General features: G+C 45.0%; 1 protein-coding gene across 1 annotated transcript in view; it reads left to right on the top strand.

The window, feature by feature from the left end:
- Positions 1 to 9061, top strand: part of LOC140404386 (protein ERGIC-53-like) — a 91201-nt gene extending 82140 nt beyond the window's left edge. Inside the window, exons 11-13 of the mRNA XM_072492832.1 lie at positions 169 to 313; positions 4944 to 5059; positions 8556 to 9061. Of these exons, the coding sequence (XP_072348933.1) occupies positions 169 to 313; positions 4944 to 5059; positions 8556 to 8592 (298 nt within the window). The 3' untranslated portion in view covers positions 8593 to 9061. The remainder of the gene's footprint in view (positions 1 to 168; positions 314 to 4943; positions 5060 to 8555) is intronic.
- The last annotated feature ends 9534 nt before the right edge of the window (positions 9062 to 18595 follow it).

Here is an 18595-nt window from a genome sequence, read left to right as displayed (position 1 = left end):
AGGCCCTGCAAAACAAAATTATCTTTAAACAAACATGACCACTGCAGTCGAACACACTCTAACCCCAGGCTTTTAACCCTTAAATTGCTTAATACTTAGAATGCGCTATTCCTAAAGTCTTTCAGTCGTCACAATTCTGTTTTGACCCTTTTGCGTTTTGCTTCGCAGGACAAGCATAGCAGACATCCTCTCCAAGGTGAAGCAAAGTCAACATCCCTTAAATACTGTCGCTGCGGAGAAAAGCCATATCAGTGAGATCAAGGAGCACGTTCACATCATCAGAAAGGACGTCGACAACTTGAGCATCATCAAGGTTAAACTTCAGCATTTCTGGGTTCTGCTTCTTTGGGTGTTTGATTTTTTTTTTCCCCTGCGGAGAATGTTTAGACCTGAAATGCGCGCTGCGATTCATTCTTCAAGTGGCTTTGGAAAAGGGCAGCCAGCATCCAGGAGACAATTACATTGGATGGTTTAAATTAAGTCCTTTTTGTTAGCAGAAACTGGTAAAAGTTTGAACCAAATAGTTTATTTCACTTAAAGGGGGAGGTTAAGCATTTGCTTTGAATGGCGTATAAACGCTTTGGTGAGGTGCTGGAAGAGTGCAGGCCACAGTTTTGTGTATTTCCGTGGCCACCCCTTGCGTTTCCAGCAAATATGTAAACTATTGGAATGCCTTGGTTCTTCAAGGAAATACCAACTAGGGGAATCTTCGATGTGCCTTGATGGTATCATGTTACTCAAGGTGGTGGGGAGAGAATAGATCAATGAGAGTCGATGCCACTTGTTAGTCTGAACCACCTTTGGGGGCCTGGGAGGAGAAAGAGATTAGCCTGAGACTGCAGTCGATTAGGATGATGCTGCGGAATATCGGCGCTTCTTGAAAGTGAGGATCAGGAACAGAATTGGGGAGTGGATTGGCAAGCGAGAAATGAAAGAGATGATTGTTTCCAGTGTCTGGAGATTTAAAAGCGATTCAAACTGCGTGCTGTTTTCCATGAATTGGTAGCGGGGTTACAGCAAATCGCCGAGCCTATCTCTTCAAACTGGAAGCGTGGCCTTTCGATTTGAGAGTGTACAAGGCTCCACATTATCTGAATAAGCGGTTCCTCGTTCTAGATAGCCATTGTAGCTCACTGTACCAAGCATTGTGGAGTTTGCAAAGAATCGTTTTTGTATCTTTACACCTGGAGGAACATCGGAGAAGTTTCTTAATAGCTCTTAAATTGGACCCAGTTTACTGGCTATTCCAAATGAAGTGGATGCGCTTTAAAGGTGTTTCACTCTCTAATACATCTTACTTTGTGGCGTACAGTAATGGTTCTCCAACCATCTCCCCGCCCCCACACACACACACTCACACCAACATGTGCTCCTTGTCCATAGCAAAAAACAACTGCTCTGAAGGCGGAATTAGTATTTGTCAGATGTTGCACAGATTATTCACCCTGCATCCAGTAGAGCGCGTGGCATTTCCCCCGGGGGAGAGCAAAGCCCAGGCCAATTTTTGATAGAAATTCACTTTGCCAGGCAATCGCCCAAGGGCTTCCGTTAGAAGTCTTCCTATCCTGAGAGGAGGAGGTGCGACCTTGCCCTGCTTTTCAGTATTACCGCCGGGCATCCCAGTTGTCATCAGTGACAGTGTCAGCTATTCCACAGGGTCACCCAGGATGCGGAGAGCTTTCCCCAGAGACATGTCCTCTCTACATCAGTGGGTTTGAAAGATTGCCCTTTGATCAGTAGTTTCACTCAGACATTCTGACATTTCCAGCGGACAACATTTTAAACATGTGGCACGATGCATTTCTCCTTCCCAAACAAAACTCCTAGTAACTTGTCCCTTTGTGAGCCTGGAGATCTGGAATAAAAAGAATGAATTATGGTTGAGACCCTTTCCACCCAAAACCACTGCTCCCAAAGGAAATTTAAAATTACCCCCATAGGTATCAGGGGTTAGATTCTCCAATAATGGGGCTATGTCCACACGCCAGTGTAAAAACGTTGACATTTCACTCTGGACTTTCCTTAAGAAAGTCCTGAGTGATTCTCCCATCTGTAGGGGGTTATCAGGGCCCCGGATTGGTTCTCGCAGCTCTGGCTGCGGATACGGGGCCCCAGACTTCCGGTCGGGAGTCCGCGCATGCGCACAGCAGTCGCGCCGTGCGATTTGGCGGACTTGCACCGCGGACCGTGATTGAAGAGGTAGGTCCCTCCGAGATCGTGCACGCCCGCAGATCGGTGCCGCCCGATCGCTTGCCTGGCCGTCCATGAGGCCCCCTCCAGTGAACAATCCCCCCGCCCCCCACCAGCGATCCCCCCCGCCCCCCCCACTAGGCGTTGCCCCCCGCCACCTGACGTTCCCGACGGCCGATAGGTTGTTAGAACCACGGCGTCAGGAACTCGGCCAGTTGGGCACGGAGAATCGTGGGGGGGGGGGTGCCTCTGTCAATGGCCCCCTATCCGCGCCGTGTAGTCCGCGCACGTGCGATTCTCCGGGGATGAATTTCTGGTTTGACGCCCATTCTCCACCCCCCGCACCGAACGCGGTTTTGACGCGGAGGCTCATCGAATCCAGCCCCGATATTTGTCATCCATTAAAGATCTCATTAGGAAGGCTGAAGTACAGTGCAAGGAAGATGCAAATATTGCCTTGCTGTTTTGCGATTATGCGTGAGTTTTGCTTTGGTGAGAAAGCAGTGATACGATCCCTGTAGAGAACGGCAACACCAACCTAAAGGAAACCCATGGACAAGATTTCATTATTTAAACTTCTGCTGTACGCAACCAATTAAAATCCACAAGATTCAAACATTAATTAACAGGTGAAAGGATATTTAAAATTAAAATTTCACTTTAATTACAACAAAGATATTTTGCGTAGTTACAAGCACTGGCATTACTTCCCACAAATGTGGCACCATGGTCTTTCCACCTTGGCTGTGGTTTTGTACAATCCCTCACTTTCTATCCTATCATTTAAGCCTTTGATTCGCATTCACCAGCTACCTTATTCCATATGAAATCCCCGGACACGGTTACCACCAACAAGACACAGATCATGACGATGCTTATGGCACAGAATCTCCAGGGGCTCCCTACTCTGATCCCTTTAAACAATCTGGTGGGCTCTGACATTGCCTCAACAGCAGGGGTGGTATTGTCCAATCCGCAATCCTTTACTCTCCCCATCTTCTGTGTTCTGTCCCTTTTGACTGTACAACACACACAATAACCCAGTTTCTGCTCTATTCTCAGCGCCATGCTTATACACCAGGATTCATGCAAAGAGAAAAAACGGGTCTGCACCCTGACCCGTTTTTTCTCTTTGCATGAATTCTCAGTATTCTCTGCCAAACATAAAAAAACAAACTGGGGCCCAACTCCATGGCAATTAGCTTTCTATTTACTCTTCGCTTCGTTGCTGTTCATCAGCATGGCAACCCCAGTTCCACTGAGTATTTCTTGCACAATGGTGTCATTATCAGGAAACCGGTTAACCCACTTTCAAAATACTCTCCAGCACATTCTGGTCATGAAGGGACATTGCACAAAAGAAAATGTAGACTTTTCCCAGACGTGGGTCTTCACGATGTGGAGATTCACCTGAGGAAGGAGCAGCGCTCCGAAAGCTAGTGTTTGAAACAGACCTGTTGGACTTTAACCTGGTGTTGTAAGACTTCTTACTGAGTCTTCACAGCAGTGAACCTCCAAACACCTGAGGGAAGAATATTTAATGTCCATCAAAGGGAAATTGGATAGATGTTTTGCCTCCTCCTTCTAAAGCTGTGACCCCCAGCGTTTCACCCGCTTTTAAGTCAAATAGTGTGCTTACCTAATGCCTCTCGGCATATTTTAGTTCTGGGTTATGTGAGTACGTGATTGAAGTAACCGTTGATGATTGGCGCTACCATGTTTCTGAGTTGTACCTTAATATTCAATGAAGAACAAACATACAGTATTCTTGACGCTTGAAAAGGTCAAATTTGAACTGAGGGGAAGGATGGAGGGGTTCTACCATTCATGGGTGCTATTCGTTATGCACCTTCGAGAATTGGATCACATCGAACATTAGGGGAGTTGGGGGGCTGGGAGAGTTGGGGGAAGGGGGACTGCGTTAATGGTGACTATGGGTGATTCCTGATTCCTCTTTGTCATTTGTTTATGTTAACATGCGGGCCAATGTCTGGGGTTTGGTTGGAGGATGGGATCGTTGTTCTTGATATGGGGATTGACATTACATTCGTTACTGATTATTGTTTATTGTTTAGTGTAAATTTGGGAGAAAATGTGAAAAAGGAGAATTAAAAAAATATTTTTTTTAAAAAAGAAGACAGTGCAGAAGGAGGCCATTCCGCCCATCGAATCAGCACCGACCCCTTAAGCCCTCCCTTCCACCCTATCCCCGTAACCCAATCACCCCTCCTAACCTTTTTGGACACTAAGGGCAATTTAGCGCGGCCAATCCACCTAGCCTGCACATCTTTGGACTGTGGGAGGAAACTGGAGCCCCCGGAGGAAACCCACGCACAGACGGGGAGGATGTGCAGACTCCGCACAGACAGTGACCCAGCGGGGAATCGAACCTGGGACCCTGGCGCTGTGAAGCCACGGTGCTATCCACTTGTGCTACCATGATGCCCAAATTAACTTTGTTGTGACATTTAAATAGGCTGGATGTATTCAGTAAGTTATTAGTGCTCTTGTTCAAAGCCTTTTTCCTTCACTTTCTCTTATGAACATGTTGTTTGTATACAGCTACATTCCTCTCTTCCAACATGAAGTATCTAGGCGACTTGCCACTAACAAACTTTTAAATGGTAGAGTCTAAATTGCTGACCTGCTGATGGTTCTCAGCTGGCACCCAGATGGTGGTTGCTGGGCCTCCTTTTCTTTCTCTGTCTACCGATTGCATACAGTAAAGTGCGTCAATTATTTTATTTCTACAGGTTCAACAGGTCACCTGTCCAAAGATCCCACCTATTCCATCCTGTACTTCAGTTTGGCACTTCTTGGCGTTCCTTGTCCTGCAGTCTGTATTCTTCCTCTCTTACCTAATACACAGGTAATCCTTTTGTGTGCATGAGGGGGCAATGTACTGACAATATACATTATTAGTAGTGGTGTTGAGCAGATTAAAGGACTAGTGGCACTGCAAAAGCCAACAATGCAGTGCATGTATCTGGCATGTTTGTTAGCAATGCTTGAAGGTATTGGTGTAAATGTTCCTGCTGTCCTTCGCACTAATACATAGCCATCTATTTGTCAGGCGTGCTTATGTCACATGTAGGACATGTTATGGGCCAGGGTTTTGAGAACCCCAAAGTGTATCATGGAGTTCACCTGACCCACAACTTTTAATAGATTGTGGTATGGGGAGCACACGGCCCACTCTACAGGTGTGGTACAGCAGAAATGGAAAAGTATTTTTTAAAGCAAAACAATGTTTATTCTATGAACTCAAGTTAACCTTTTTAAAACATACAGTGAACATCTTAGCAACCATCAATTCAAGTACAACCCCCAAAGAATACAACACTAAGTAATCCTTAATAACGTCCCAAACAACATCCAGAAGAAACACCTTTTTTTTTTTTTATTAAATATTTTATTGAAAATTTCGGAAGAAACACCTTTTAACAGAAGCATAACAGGTTTACATTCACTACTGAAAACATTTATAATTCTGAATTCACCAAATGATCAAGAGATAGTCTTTTCATGGCAGAGAGATCAACAGTGCACCTGCTCTGTCTGGCTTCAGCTCCAACACTGAAAACAAAACTAAAACACGCCCTGCAGCAAACAGCCTAAAACGAAAGTAAAAAGCTGACAGCAGCCCAGCTCTACGCACACTCTGACATCACAACAGTAGTAAACACCCATTTCTTAAAGGTACTCTCACTACAGATATTTATATACACACCCATTTATAAACACCCATTTCTTAAACGTACTATGACATGACAGACATGTAATGGTAGAATCCCTACAGTGCAGAAGGAGGCCATTCGGCCCATCGAGTCTGTACTGATCCTCTCAAAGAGCACCTTAACATAGGCCCAATCCCCTACCCTGTCCCTGTAACCCCCCCCCCCGGGGGGCAGCTTAGCATGGCCAATCCACCTAACTTGCACATCTTTGGCCTGCGGGAGGAAACCGGAGCACCCGGAGGAAACCCACACAGACACGGGGAGAACGTGCAAACTCCACCCAGACAGTCACCCGAATCGGTCAGAATCGAACCCCGGTCTCTGGCGCTGTGAGGCAGCAGTGCCAACCACTGTGCCACGGTACCGCCCCAAACTTTACTGGGCCTGCTTTCTGGATAGGTGGGCCCTCCAATTTCAGCCAGAGAGCATTAAAAGAGCTGCACATGGGCGAGCGTGCGAATGTCCAGGTTAACGTTCAAGACCTCAAGCAGAAAACCGTAGATGTGATGGGGCATGCGGGATCCCAAAATCCTGCCCACAAACCTTATCCAGGTTCCCCCGACGAATGCCGACCCGCACCAGGATCTGACTGGCTGCCCGCAGAACAATAGGTAAAGGGGAGAATTTATTCCTAAATCTGATGCTCTCCTACGTTATCTGCTCACTGCTGTGAGCAGTTAGCCCTTCAGACATCAATACAGAAGCAATGCTCAGGTTTCAGTGTGATCTTCCTGCCCGCTGTCTCGTGTCCTTCAAGGACTAAGGAACTGTGACTCATCCAATCTTGTGATTTATTGAACTGCCATTTTGGGCAAGGGAAACATTTCGCCCGATTTCTCTGTTATTGTCTCCACAATCAGCACGTCATAAACAAAAGGGATAACGTGTATATTTGTTCTCTTTTTAATTATCCACCTGATAATAATATACCCTTGCTGTCTCGGCGTGTTATTACTGCCTCAAAACCTGTGCATTATTGAGCGCTCCTTGTTTGCCTGAGATTGGGTGGTACAATAAGTTGAACTGTCACTTCTGTGAAATGTTAAGAGTTCAAACCCTGGTGACTGAGATGAGGTAATCGCCTCGCTTGTCGACCGGCTGCTCGAGAGTTGAAGGAAACATGGTTTTAGGATATGACCCTTCTGACTAAGATGTGCGCTCAGCTCCCGACTTGAGTTTAATTAATGCTCAAACAGAAAAAACGAATCCACTTGAAAGACATTCAATGACATTATCATCACTGAATCCCCCACGATCAACATCCTGGGGGGTTACCATTGATCAGAAACTGAACTGGACTAGCCATATTAATACTGTGGCTACCAGGGCCGGTCAAAGGCTAGGAATCCTACGGTGAGTAACTCACCTCCTGACCCCCCAAAACCTGTCACCCATCTACAAGGCACAAGTCAGGAGTGTAATGGAATACTCTCCACTTGCCTGGATGAGCACAGCTCTAACAACACGCAAGAAGCCCAACACCATCCAGAACTAAGCAGCCCCGCTTAATTGCTCCCACTTCCACAAACAGTCAAACCCCCCCACCACCGATGAACAGCTGTGTGCACCATCTACAAGATGCACTGCAGTAACTCACCAAGGTTCCTTAGACAGCACCTTCCAAACCCACGGCCACTACCATCTAGAAGGACAAGAGCAGAAGATACCTGGGAACCCCACCACCTGGAGGTTCCCCTCCAGTCACTCACCACCCTGACTTGGAAATATATTGCCGTTCCTTCGCTGTCGCTGGGACAAAATCCATGACTCTCTGGAATTCCTGGAAAAATCCAGGAATTCCAGTTGTCACAAAAAACCCAACTTGAGTCCAAAGCCATGCCGGTTAGGTGGATTGGTCATGCTAAATTGCCCTTAGTGTCCAAACAAAGGTTAGGAGGGGTTATTGGGTTACGGGGATAGGGTGTAAGTGAGGGCTTAAGTGGGTCAGTGCAGACTCGATGGGCCCAATGGCCTCCTTCTGCACTGTATGTTCTTTGTCTATGATTCTCCTCAGGGAAGGAAAATGGTTTGGTGAATTAAGTCCAGCTCTTGTGATTTCAGACACGCTGCAACATGGGTGTCTCCAAGACACCCTCTGAAATGGCTTAGAAATCCAGTCAATAGCATTCAACAAACACATCCTGCAAATGAAGAAGAAAAATATTTTAGAACTGTGTTTGATGTTGGAAAAAGACTGGCAGCAACCTGCAGATTCCTAAAGCGCTTGTCTCAATTTCCTCTGCCTGATAAGCCGGGGGTGGGGGGGGGGGGGGTTTCACTGGGTGCTCGTGCGAAACCTTCCGGGGGTATTTTTCAGGAGCTTGTAATGACCTGAAGAGCCATTGAGAGACTGCCCGGGATCGAGAGGTTTCTGTTTTGCTGGGTGATGTTAAGGGTTACGGAACCTTGGTGAATAACTGGAACTTAAGCTGACAGATAGGCCATGGGGTTACTGAATGACGGAAACAGACTTGAGGGTCTGAATAGACCCCTCCTACTCCAGGTTTGCTTCCTTCCTGGGGAAGTCTTGCCGACTATTATATAAGGAACTCTCAAGCGCTGACCTTCAAAGCATTGTACTTCAGTTTGAAAATGTTCACAAACTCCACAATATTTATGTTTTAACAGGAGCAAAAGAGAAGCAAGTTACAAGAAATTCTTTTGAGGGCAGCAAAACATGCAGAATCATGAAAATTGCGGATATATATATATTTTTGGGTAGATTTGCAAAGTTCCAAAGTAATTGTGTGACTTAAGACTGCTTTATACGCCTTCTTTACTTGACACTCTAAGTCTAGCACACCAAATAAACCTTAACTACCATCATGGTGTAAAGTGGCTTACTTTCAAAGTGGAGATTTAATTTAAAAAGTAATGCAAGTAATTCAAAGGCTCACATTTCTACTAAATTAATCAGGAGGAAGTTTTGCAGTCTCTAATAATTCTCGTATAAAAGTGGTTTGGATTTATATATGAAATATACTCCATGTTTATACGATAAAACCATGTTTGTTGGACTTTTCCTTTTATTAATTGAAAACCATAATCTAAACATATGGTCCTAATTTATTTCAATCGGTCTTATAAATAGTTCATTGTAAGACCTTGCATAATAAAATAATTTTGTAAGCATTCCCTACTGCAGTTATCTTTATATCCAGTTGTGAAAGCTCAAGGTATTCTTTTTTAACTTTTCCAATTAAGGGGCAATTTAGCGTGGCCAATCCACCTACCCTCACATCTTTAGGTTGTGGGGGTGAGACCCACGCAGACATAGGGAGAAAGTGAGATTGAGGTTTTCTAATCCTCAAGCCGATTTATTTACACTTGTTCCTATCTCAAAGGCACTGATGGGCAACCTGGGCTAGTGAGTGTTCCACATGAGTGGCCCTCCTTTATCTCAGTGGGCCACAAGATTGTAATCGGCCTGTTCACTTGCCATGACCCCGTGAGCAAAGTTAAATACATTAAATACACGCCAAATGTTTCAGACATTATGGAAAATGCTTAATCAAGCATGTATTAATAGAAGTGTCATCAACTTCAAGCGGTTGAAACAAAATAAACATTTACATCACCACACTCTGCGTAAAAAACCTGCCTCGCACATCTCCTCTAAAATTTGCCCCATGGACATTAAACCTATGCCCCCTGGTGTCTGACCCCTCCACCCTGGGAAAGAGTGCCTGCCCATCCACTCTGTTCCATGCCCCTCATAATCTTGTAGACCTCTATCAGGTCACCCCTCAACCCCTGTTGTTCAAATGAAACAGTCCAAGTCTAGTCAGCCTCTCCACATAGCTGACACCCTCCATACCAGGCAACATCCTGGTAAATCTCCTCTGCACCCTCTCCAAAGCCTCCACATCCTTCTGGTGGCGTGGCGACCAGAATTGTGCGCAATATTCCAACCACGGCCTTACCAACATTCTATACAACTGTAGCATGACTTGCCAGTTTTTATACTCCATGAAGGCAAGCATTCTGTGCATGGGCAACGGTCAACAAAATGTCTTGTGGGCCACACTCACAACTCTGATGGGCCACAAGTTGCCCACTATTGCTTCATGGAGTCTTATTCACTCACATGAAATGCCATTGTGAAATCAGTTGCTGTATCACTCATCAGTGTAGAGGGCAAATGCCTCCTATTGCGAGCCAAGGATTGAACTGCAAATGAAGGCAGGTGACAGGGTGCAAGCATTGAACAAAACTACCTTAAATTTCACAAGAAGTATTGACATGTCCAAGATGCTCACACCTACCAAGAAGAAGCAATGATTCAAAACAATTGAATTGCAATGTATTAATTTGAAGTAGTATCTGTTATACAAATTGTAAGAGTCTTTCCCGTTTATTTCCTTTGTTCCCATTTCTTTTATTCTGTTTTTATTGTTTTTGTCCCTGAGTCCATAATCAGGGTGTGCCTTTCAGCAGAAGATTCCAAGTGAAACAGCCTGCTTTCCAGGACAGTATGTTCCCAGGTTGGTCTTTTGGAAAGGAGAAGACAGGGCGAGTGTTCTGCCTGACAATGGTCAGTGATTTGTTCCTGCGTGATGCTTTTTGAGAGAACTGGGCAGAGCTGATTCGACCTTGGAAGTGAAAGAAACAATTTCTCTCTCTCTCTCTCTCTCTCTCGATCTATCTCATGCCTGGCTCATGCTTTGCTGTAGAACTGAAATGATGCTGAGCCTGTACAAGAAGTAGACAACCTTGCCAGAGAAAACCATCTAGCAGGCCTAGAAGGAAGAAGTACCAAAACAAAAGCCTGAACCCCAGAAAGACATTGACTGGAAGTCATCACAAAGATACTTATCCTTTTATGTTTTTAAATATTTTCTTTCTCTTTCCACTACCCTTTTCCCTGTGTGTTAGTCTGTATGTGTGTGTGTGTGTGAATAGAGAGTGGGGTGAGTTAGAAAGGGGAGGTGCTTGGGAAAGGGGTAGTAGATAGTTACATTTTCTGTCTGTTTCATTATAACACTATATAATAATAGGTTACTTATATTTTAAAGTTATAAATCTGGTGACTAGTTTATTGGGGCTCAACCAAAGGCCTCGGGTATTTTAAATAAAACTTAAATTTCACTTGTGTTACCACACTGGGTCAAGTGAGGCTGGAATTGGCTGCGAACTAGCCCAGTGCGTCGTGACAAAGTGAATCCAGCATCGATTATGCATGGAGAATTAAGACGAATGTCCACTTAGTCTGTTTTTCATAATTGATTGAGTGAGTCAGTCTCTCAAACAAACCTGCTATTGTTCGTCATGTCATGTCATGTCTTGACAACTTTGACATCAATCAAGTGTCGTCCAACAGTGCAGCACTTCCTTAAATTGCCCATGGAAAAATTTATCAAGGTTTTGTGCTCAGGTTCTGCGTGGATTCAAACTTTTGACGGAAGCCAACATGTTACTAAGGATGCCTCGGGCGCTGCCTCACCAACTGCAGTCAAAACGGCTTACACCTCCGAGTGAGCAGATTCTGTCTGTCAACTATCCATTGTTCACCAGAAGTTAAAATTGGCCCTGGAACATAATGATTCATCCATCGAAACCCTGGATTACACAGCAGTTAGGTTTGGAGTTTTCTGCTGCGGGAATAGTGTCAGTGCAACACACTTGACTAGGATGCAGACTAAAGTGAGGGTGTAATCAGGAAAGGAGAACGTGAAAAATTGGAGTTGTTTTCATTAGAACAGACTGGATGATTTGATAGAGATGTTTGAAATAATGAAGTGGAGATGCCGGCGTTGGACTGGGGTGAGCACAGTACGAAGTCTTACAACATCAGGTTAAAGTCCAACAGGTTTGTTTCGATGTCACTAGCTTTCGGAGCGCTGCTCCTTCCTCAGGTGAATGAAGAGGTCTGTTCCAGAAACACATATATAGACAAATTCAAAGATGCCAAACAATGCTAGGAATGCGAGCATGGCGAGACCATGCAGACGCTGCGACAACGACTGAACAGACATCGCGCAACATTCACCAGGCAGGAATGTTCCCTTCCAGTCGGGGAACACTTCAGCAGTCAAGGGCATTCAGCCTCTGATCTCCGGGTAAGCGTTCTCCAAGGCGGCCTTCAGGACCCGCGACAACTCAGAATCGCCGAGCAGAAACTTATAGCCAAGTTCCGCACACATGAGTGCGGCCTCAACCGGGACCTGGGATTCATGTCACATTACATTCATCCCCCACCATCTGGCCTGCGAAATCCTACCAACTGTCCTGGCTTGACACAATTCACACCTCTTTAACCTGGGGTTACCCCATCTCTGGATCTGTAAAGATTTAATCACCTGCTAATGCTCGCATTCCTAGCATTGTTTGGCATCTTTGAATTTGTCTATATATGTGGTTCTGGAACAGACCTCTTCATTCACCTGAGGAAGGAGCAGCGCTCCGAAAGCTAGTGACATCGAAACAAACCTGTTGGACTTTAACCTGGTGTTGTAAGACTTCGTACTGAAATAATGAAGTGATGGGAGAGCATAGACAGCAAAGTTGTTTCCAGTGGGTTCGAATGAGGGGATATAGATATATGTTTAATGGTATGAGACAGTAAACAATAAGCAAGAAACTTTTTTTTACACTAGATGGTGGGATGTTTCTAAAGTCGGTATTTGAAACAAAGGCAATGAAGCAATTAAGGGGGGTTTGAAAGAGAGGAGACTAAAGTGACATAGGAATGGGGTGGATAACTAGGATTAGAACCACTGCTGGTGTGGAGGATAAACACCAACATGGATTGTGAGTTGGATCGCCTATTTTCATGTTGGAATTCTATGTCACTTTGTCCCCCAATCCCTCCCAATTTCTTTGGGTCTCACTGCGACCATTAGTGTGTTTCCTGGTGCCCCCTGAGTCTGAGAATCTGGCCAAAGCTCTCAACAGGAGCCAAATGCAATTGTTTTTATTCACGGGAAGGCAAACCTGGCATCAGCAGTGTTGGCATTTGGCGAAGTCTGAGATTCTGGTTCTGTGCAACAATGGTCCCTCCCAGGTCAGGGAAGGAAATGGAAGGCCGTCAGGCAGCATTCCCAGGAGTATTCTAAAAAGAATGCATTGGCCCAAACACATTTGTTTTCATTCACATATCAACAGTAACTACATTTCAAAGGCAATTTGCTGATTGTAAAGTTTGAATTGCCCCAAGGAGGTGAGTGCTGTTTGAATTCAGGTTGTTCCTTGTACATCTGGAGAGAAGATGCTGAGGTTTCACAACAGCTTCCAGCATTGATTCCGGACATGTCCATGTTTGAGGTCAACAGGTTTGATTAGGGTTCCAGCTGTTTGACTAGGGCATCTATTTCATAGAGGCAATGCGTTGAATAATCATTGATACCATCTGCTTTTTGTAGACTTAAGCTCATCTCCAGTCAATGAACTAAGGGCAAATCTGAACCAGGTTCCAGGCTAGGATACAAATCCAAACGAGACAACAAATTTGCACTGTATGAGAAGAGAGTGCTGATTGATTGGCAAGTGGACTCTTGATTGCTGGAGGCGTTGCCATGGAGAATACACCAGTTGATGGTGACTGATAGTTAATTGCCAAACATAGTTTGAAATTTAAACCGGGCTATCTTTCATCTCCCTCTGGTCAAGGCTTTGCCATGAGGAATGAACCAGCAAACGGCTGTCATTTATTTTGTTTAGCTGAAACAGGTGTACATTTTCTTTCTGTGTGTAAAGAACAGGAGCCTGTGAATTAATATATGTAGCTTCCAGTACATGGAAATGTGCCACTCTGCGAGCCCAACCGACAATCTTAAATTGGTCATTTCGGCACATTAAGGATTATTTTGCAAATGTTGTCCAATTGCAAAATCATGTCTAATGTTGGACACCATGTTTTGGTTTGAATTTTGCGAGCATGGGCTGGCTGGGTACTGTCTGTACTTGCGACAGTGGAGGGAAAATGCTGTTTGATAGGATCCACCAGTCTTTGGGATATATGGGGCGGGATTCTCTGTGGTGCAGCGCGCCCCCACCGGCAGCGGGATTCTCCGTCCCGCCAGCCGGCCAATGGGGTTTCCCACTGTGGGCAGCCCCATGCCGTCGGGAAATCCGTGGGATTGGTGCTGGCGTAACGGCGAGTCCCGCCGGCGGAGAATCCAACCCATGGTCTACATACCTCACATCACACTGGCACTGAAGTTCATTTACAACATGACTTATTTGTATGAGAGGCAGAATGTCTTTCAGGCTTGATGGCAGCATCCCGTTAATGGACACGTGTGTTACTGCATAGTAGCAGCCTGAAACAGCTGGCCTCACCTGTTACCCAGATGTTTGAGCTTTGTTGCCCTTCCAGGGTCATCTGAGGTAGACTCGGCACTTTTCAGGGCCGAAGGTGATGGCATTGGACCTGTTTGAATTTCTGTGACGTGCAGCTCAAAATTATCTGGCCAGGGTGGCCATTACCTTGCAGGGTAGATGAAAAGCTTTGGGAAAAAATGTATTTGTTTTAAATGGGTTTTGCTTTTTGAAAATATTTTATTCAAGACATTTTCACATTTACACAGAAAATCAGAGGAACAACTCAATAAACAACCACACCCTGACTCCCCCCCCCCCCCCCCCCCCCCCCCGTGACGCCAGTCCCCACCACATCTCACCGTCACGATTTTAACCCCCACTGACCCCTCAATCCTCCTGAAAGAAATCGCTAATGGCTTCGACCTCCGGGTGAACCCCTGTGCCGACCCCCTCGGACCCTTGACCTTCTCCAGCCTCCGGAAGTCTGCCAGGTCGCTCACCCACACCCCCCACGCATGGCGGCTCTGTGTCCCGCCACCCTAGCAAAATCCGTCTCCGGGTCTCCAAGGCAAAACCTTGGCAGCACCGTCATTTTCACTGTCTGCATCCACCCTGCCTAAATGGGTTTATTTAATTAGGTTTTTCCAATTAAAACCAAAAGGTGACTCATGACTTGTGACACCTACTGGACAATTTTATGGACGTGTCTGGACATTTGTACAAAAATGCTGTAGGCAGGTTAAAAAGTTGCAACCTAAATAAATCTCTGCCTTCTCCAAATAGTTTTAATTCAAGCATAGAATTATAGTCTGACAAATAGCTACCCTTCTTCTACAATTTATGTTGAGGGTTTGTAATCCTAGCCTATCATATGAATATTAAATCCTGGCCCGCTCTTAAAACCCCACTGCCCAGATGGGGAATTTGTATTATGACTGGGACTGCCGTGGCGTTTTTCCAAACTATGTTTGCCCTCTAACAAATGTTAAAAGCTAACTCTAAACCTGGTGTATTGCAGTCCTACAATGCCTGTCCTTGCATGCAGACATTGAGGGGGGGAACCTGGCAACCGCTCAAGTATTCCATATTCATGCCTTTAATCGTGACACATTATATATTGTAGAATGATTGTCCTGTGTCTATGATCCTGGCTATGCGATATTGTATTCTTGCATCACACTTTTGTGTTAAATGTTCCTTGAAATATTGTGTCTTTCGTTCAAAATTTTAATCCATAGAGATCATGGACGGGATTCTTCGTTCGCCGACGGCAAAATCGGGAAATACGATTTGGCGGACAATAGCTTCCGACGCCCAAAATCGCGGCAGGCCCCCATTTGAACCCAAATCGTGATTCTCCGTCACCTCAAAAACGGTGTCAATGCATTTCACTCCACACGCACAGTAGGCGCCGTTTGCATATGATTAGCGTGACCCAGTGATCGGGCAGAAGTTCTGACAGGAATTCGAACATTCAATCAGCAAACACCAAAACAAACTACGTTTATTTTAAGAGTCTCGATGAATTGCAACAGCAAATAGCAACTTTTTCTGATAGAAAACTTTGAGCGAATGGAGGTGATATACTGAAACTTGATCATTTCCCTGGAACAATGCATTGAGTGGAGGAACGTTACACAATACACATTGGTCCAGATTTGCAATTGATGTACTGGTGAGGCTAACAGCACCAGCCCTTGGAAAGAGCACTTTACTTAAGCCCACACCTCCACCCTATCCCCGTAACCCAGTAACCCCACCTAATCTTTTGGACATGAAGGGGCAATTTAGCACAGCCAACCTGCACATCTTTGGACTGTGGGAGGAAACCAGAGCACCCGGAGGAAACCCACGCAGATAAGGGGAGAACGTGCAAACTCCACACAGACAGTCACCTGAGGCTGGAATTGAACCTGGGACCTTGGAGCAGTGAGGCAGTATTGCTAACCACTGTGCCACCGTGCCGCCCTGCAAAATAAACAAACCCAATCTCTTGTGGAATCCCTCACCTGCCTCCCTGAGGGCAGATTTCACCTTCTCAAGATGTAAGAGCTGCATTAGACCCTCCAGCCATGCCGAGGCACAGCGTGGAGGTGCTGACCTCCACCCCAACAGAACCCTGTCCATTCCGGCCAGGAATGGTCACTATAGGCCCTATTAAATGTGTACTTTCAGTCTGAAATGAATGAATGTGCATACTTTGAGCTATATCTTGAACTTCTATTCATTATTTGTGATTGTTTCTAATGAAAGGTGAAAACTGACATTTTTATTTTATTTTTTTAAAATAAATTTATCATAGAATTTACAGTGCAGAAGGAGGCCATTCGGCCCATCGAGTCTGCACCGGCTCTTTGAAAGAGCACCCTACCCAAGGTCAACACCTCCACCCTATCCCCATAATCTAGTAACTCCACCCAACACTAAGGGCAATTTTGGACACTAAGGGCAATTTATCATGGCCAATCCACCTAACCTGCACATCTTTGGACTGTGGGAGGAAACCGGAGGAAACCCACGCACACACGGGCAGACTCCGCACAGACAGTGACCCAAGCCGGAATTGAACCTGGGACCCTGGAGCTGTGAAGCAATTGTGCTATCCACAATGCTATCGTGCTGCCCCAATTTAGAGTACCCAATTCGTTTTTTCCATTAAGCGGCAATTATTAAGGGGCAAATTAGCGTGGCCAATCTACCTAGGCTGCACATCTTTGGGTTGTGGGAGCGAAACCCACGCAAACACGGGGAGAATATGCAACCTCCACACGGACAGTGACCCAGAGCCGGGATCGAACCTGGGACCTTGGCACCGTGAGGCAGCAGGGCTAATCCACTGCGCCAATGTGCTGCCCTTGAAAACTGACATTTATTACGCATTTCTGAGGCTTTGCCAACTCAAAGATAAACAGTAGTTGCACAATGGAATCCATTCGTAAGGTGTGCCACACCCAAAAAGCACTTCAAATAGCAAGCATTATTTTGTGCAGGCAGCATTTTGACAAGCAGAGAGGCACACCATGCAAGAAACAATGAGATGCATGTCAGGTTAATCTATTTTTGGTGCTAGTTGAGGGGGAGGAATGTTGTCCAAAATGCCAGGAGAATTCTGTGCTCTTTATTACCCTATTTTTAATATCCACCTCATCTGCAGAATGGCACCTCAGAATGTACAGTTCCTTCAATGCTGCAGTGACAAGTCAGCCTGTATTGGAAGTGGTTCTGCATCTTTAGAAGGCATATGTGTACACTTGAGAGGAGTAGCTTAAAATCTATCTAATTAATTGTGATGAGGAGATGCCACCATTGGTCTGGGGTGGGCACAATAAGAAGTCTTACAACACCAGGTACACTCCAAAAGGTAGTGATTCCAAACACACCTGTTGGACTGTAACCTGGTGTTGTAAGAGTAATTAATTGTTTACAGGACATAATATTTTCCTTGCCTGCCTAACACTAGCATTATCACACATCCACATATTAGAGAGTTGGATACATTTTCTGATTACAGCAGTAATGTTTTAGTTACCCTTTAAGTGTCAGATAATCAAATTAAAATGAGTTTGAGGCACAATTCATTATTTGTTCAAAAGGCCTGACAAAACCAAGTCAAGGGTTTTAAAGACGCAATTTACCAGTCGAATTGTTTCAATTTTTCAAATGCAGGAAAAGCTTCTACACGTAAAGGATGATAAAAGTTTGAAACTCTGATGCAAACGGCAATTTATGCTAAATCAATTGTACATTTTAACCTGAGATTGATACGTTTTTGTTATCCAAAGAAATTAAGGGAATGGGGAAATGGAAGGTCTATGCAGTTAGGTCGTAGATCAGCCATGATCTTATTGAATGGTTAACCAGGCATGTGGGGCTAAATGTTCCTATCCATTTCACTTACTATTTTATATACTCAAAAGGATTGCTTAGATGGAAACTTTGAATATTTACGCTCTGCTATTGAGGACTAGTGGCCTGCAACCTCACTTTGGTTTTGTTTGTGTTGTCATCTTGGTATTACTTCTTCAATGCTGTGTGGTCTATTGCTTGAGAAAGGGGCATTACTATACCAAGAAACAGATTTTCAAAGCTAACCATGCAAGCCAATTCTGAAATGTGTGCAATTTCTGGAAAATGCTCCCAGGTCAGCTCAGGTGTATGTCTGAAGTTAATTAATGAATGATAGTGCTGTTGCTTAATTGAGAAGGTCGTGATTTCAAGTCCCATGCCCAGAGACTTGAGCACATCCCCCAATACTATCAACATTCTGTAGGGTTACAATTGACCAGAACCTGAACTAGGCTAGACATGTAAATACTGTGGCTACAAGAATAGGTCAGAGGTTAGACATCCTGTGGTGAGACTCCCCAAAGTCGGTCCACAATCTACAAGGCACATGGTACAAGTCA

This window comes from Scyliorhinus torazame, chromosome 30 (assembly GCF_047496885.1).
Source record: "Scyliorhinus torazame isolate Kashiwa2021f chromosome 30, sScyTor2.1, whole genome shotgun sequence".
Lineage (NCBI taxonomy): Eukaryota > Metazoa > Chordata > Chondrichthyes > Carcharhiniformes > Scyliorhinidae > Scyliorhinus > Scyliorhinus torazame.
Note: the sequence above shows the minus strand (reverse complement) of the source record. Positions and strands in the feature narration are given on the sequence as shown.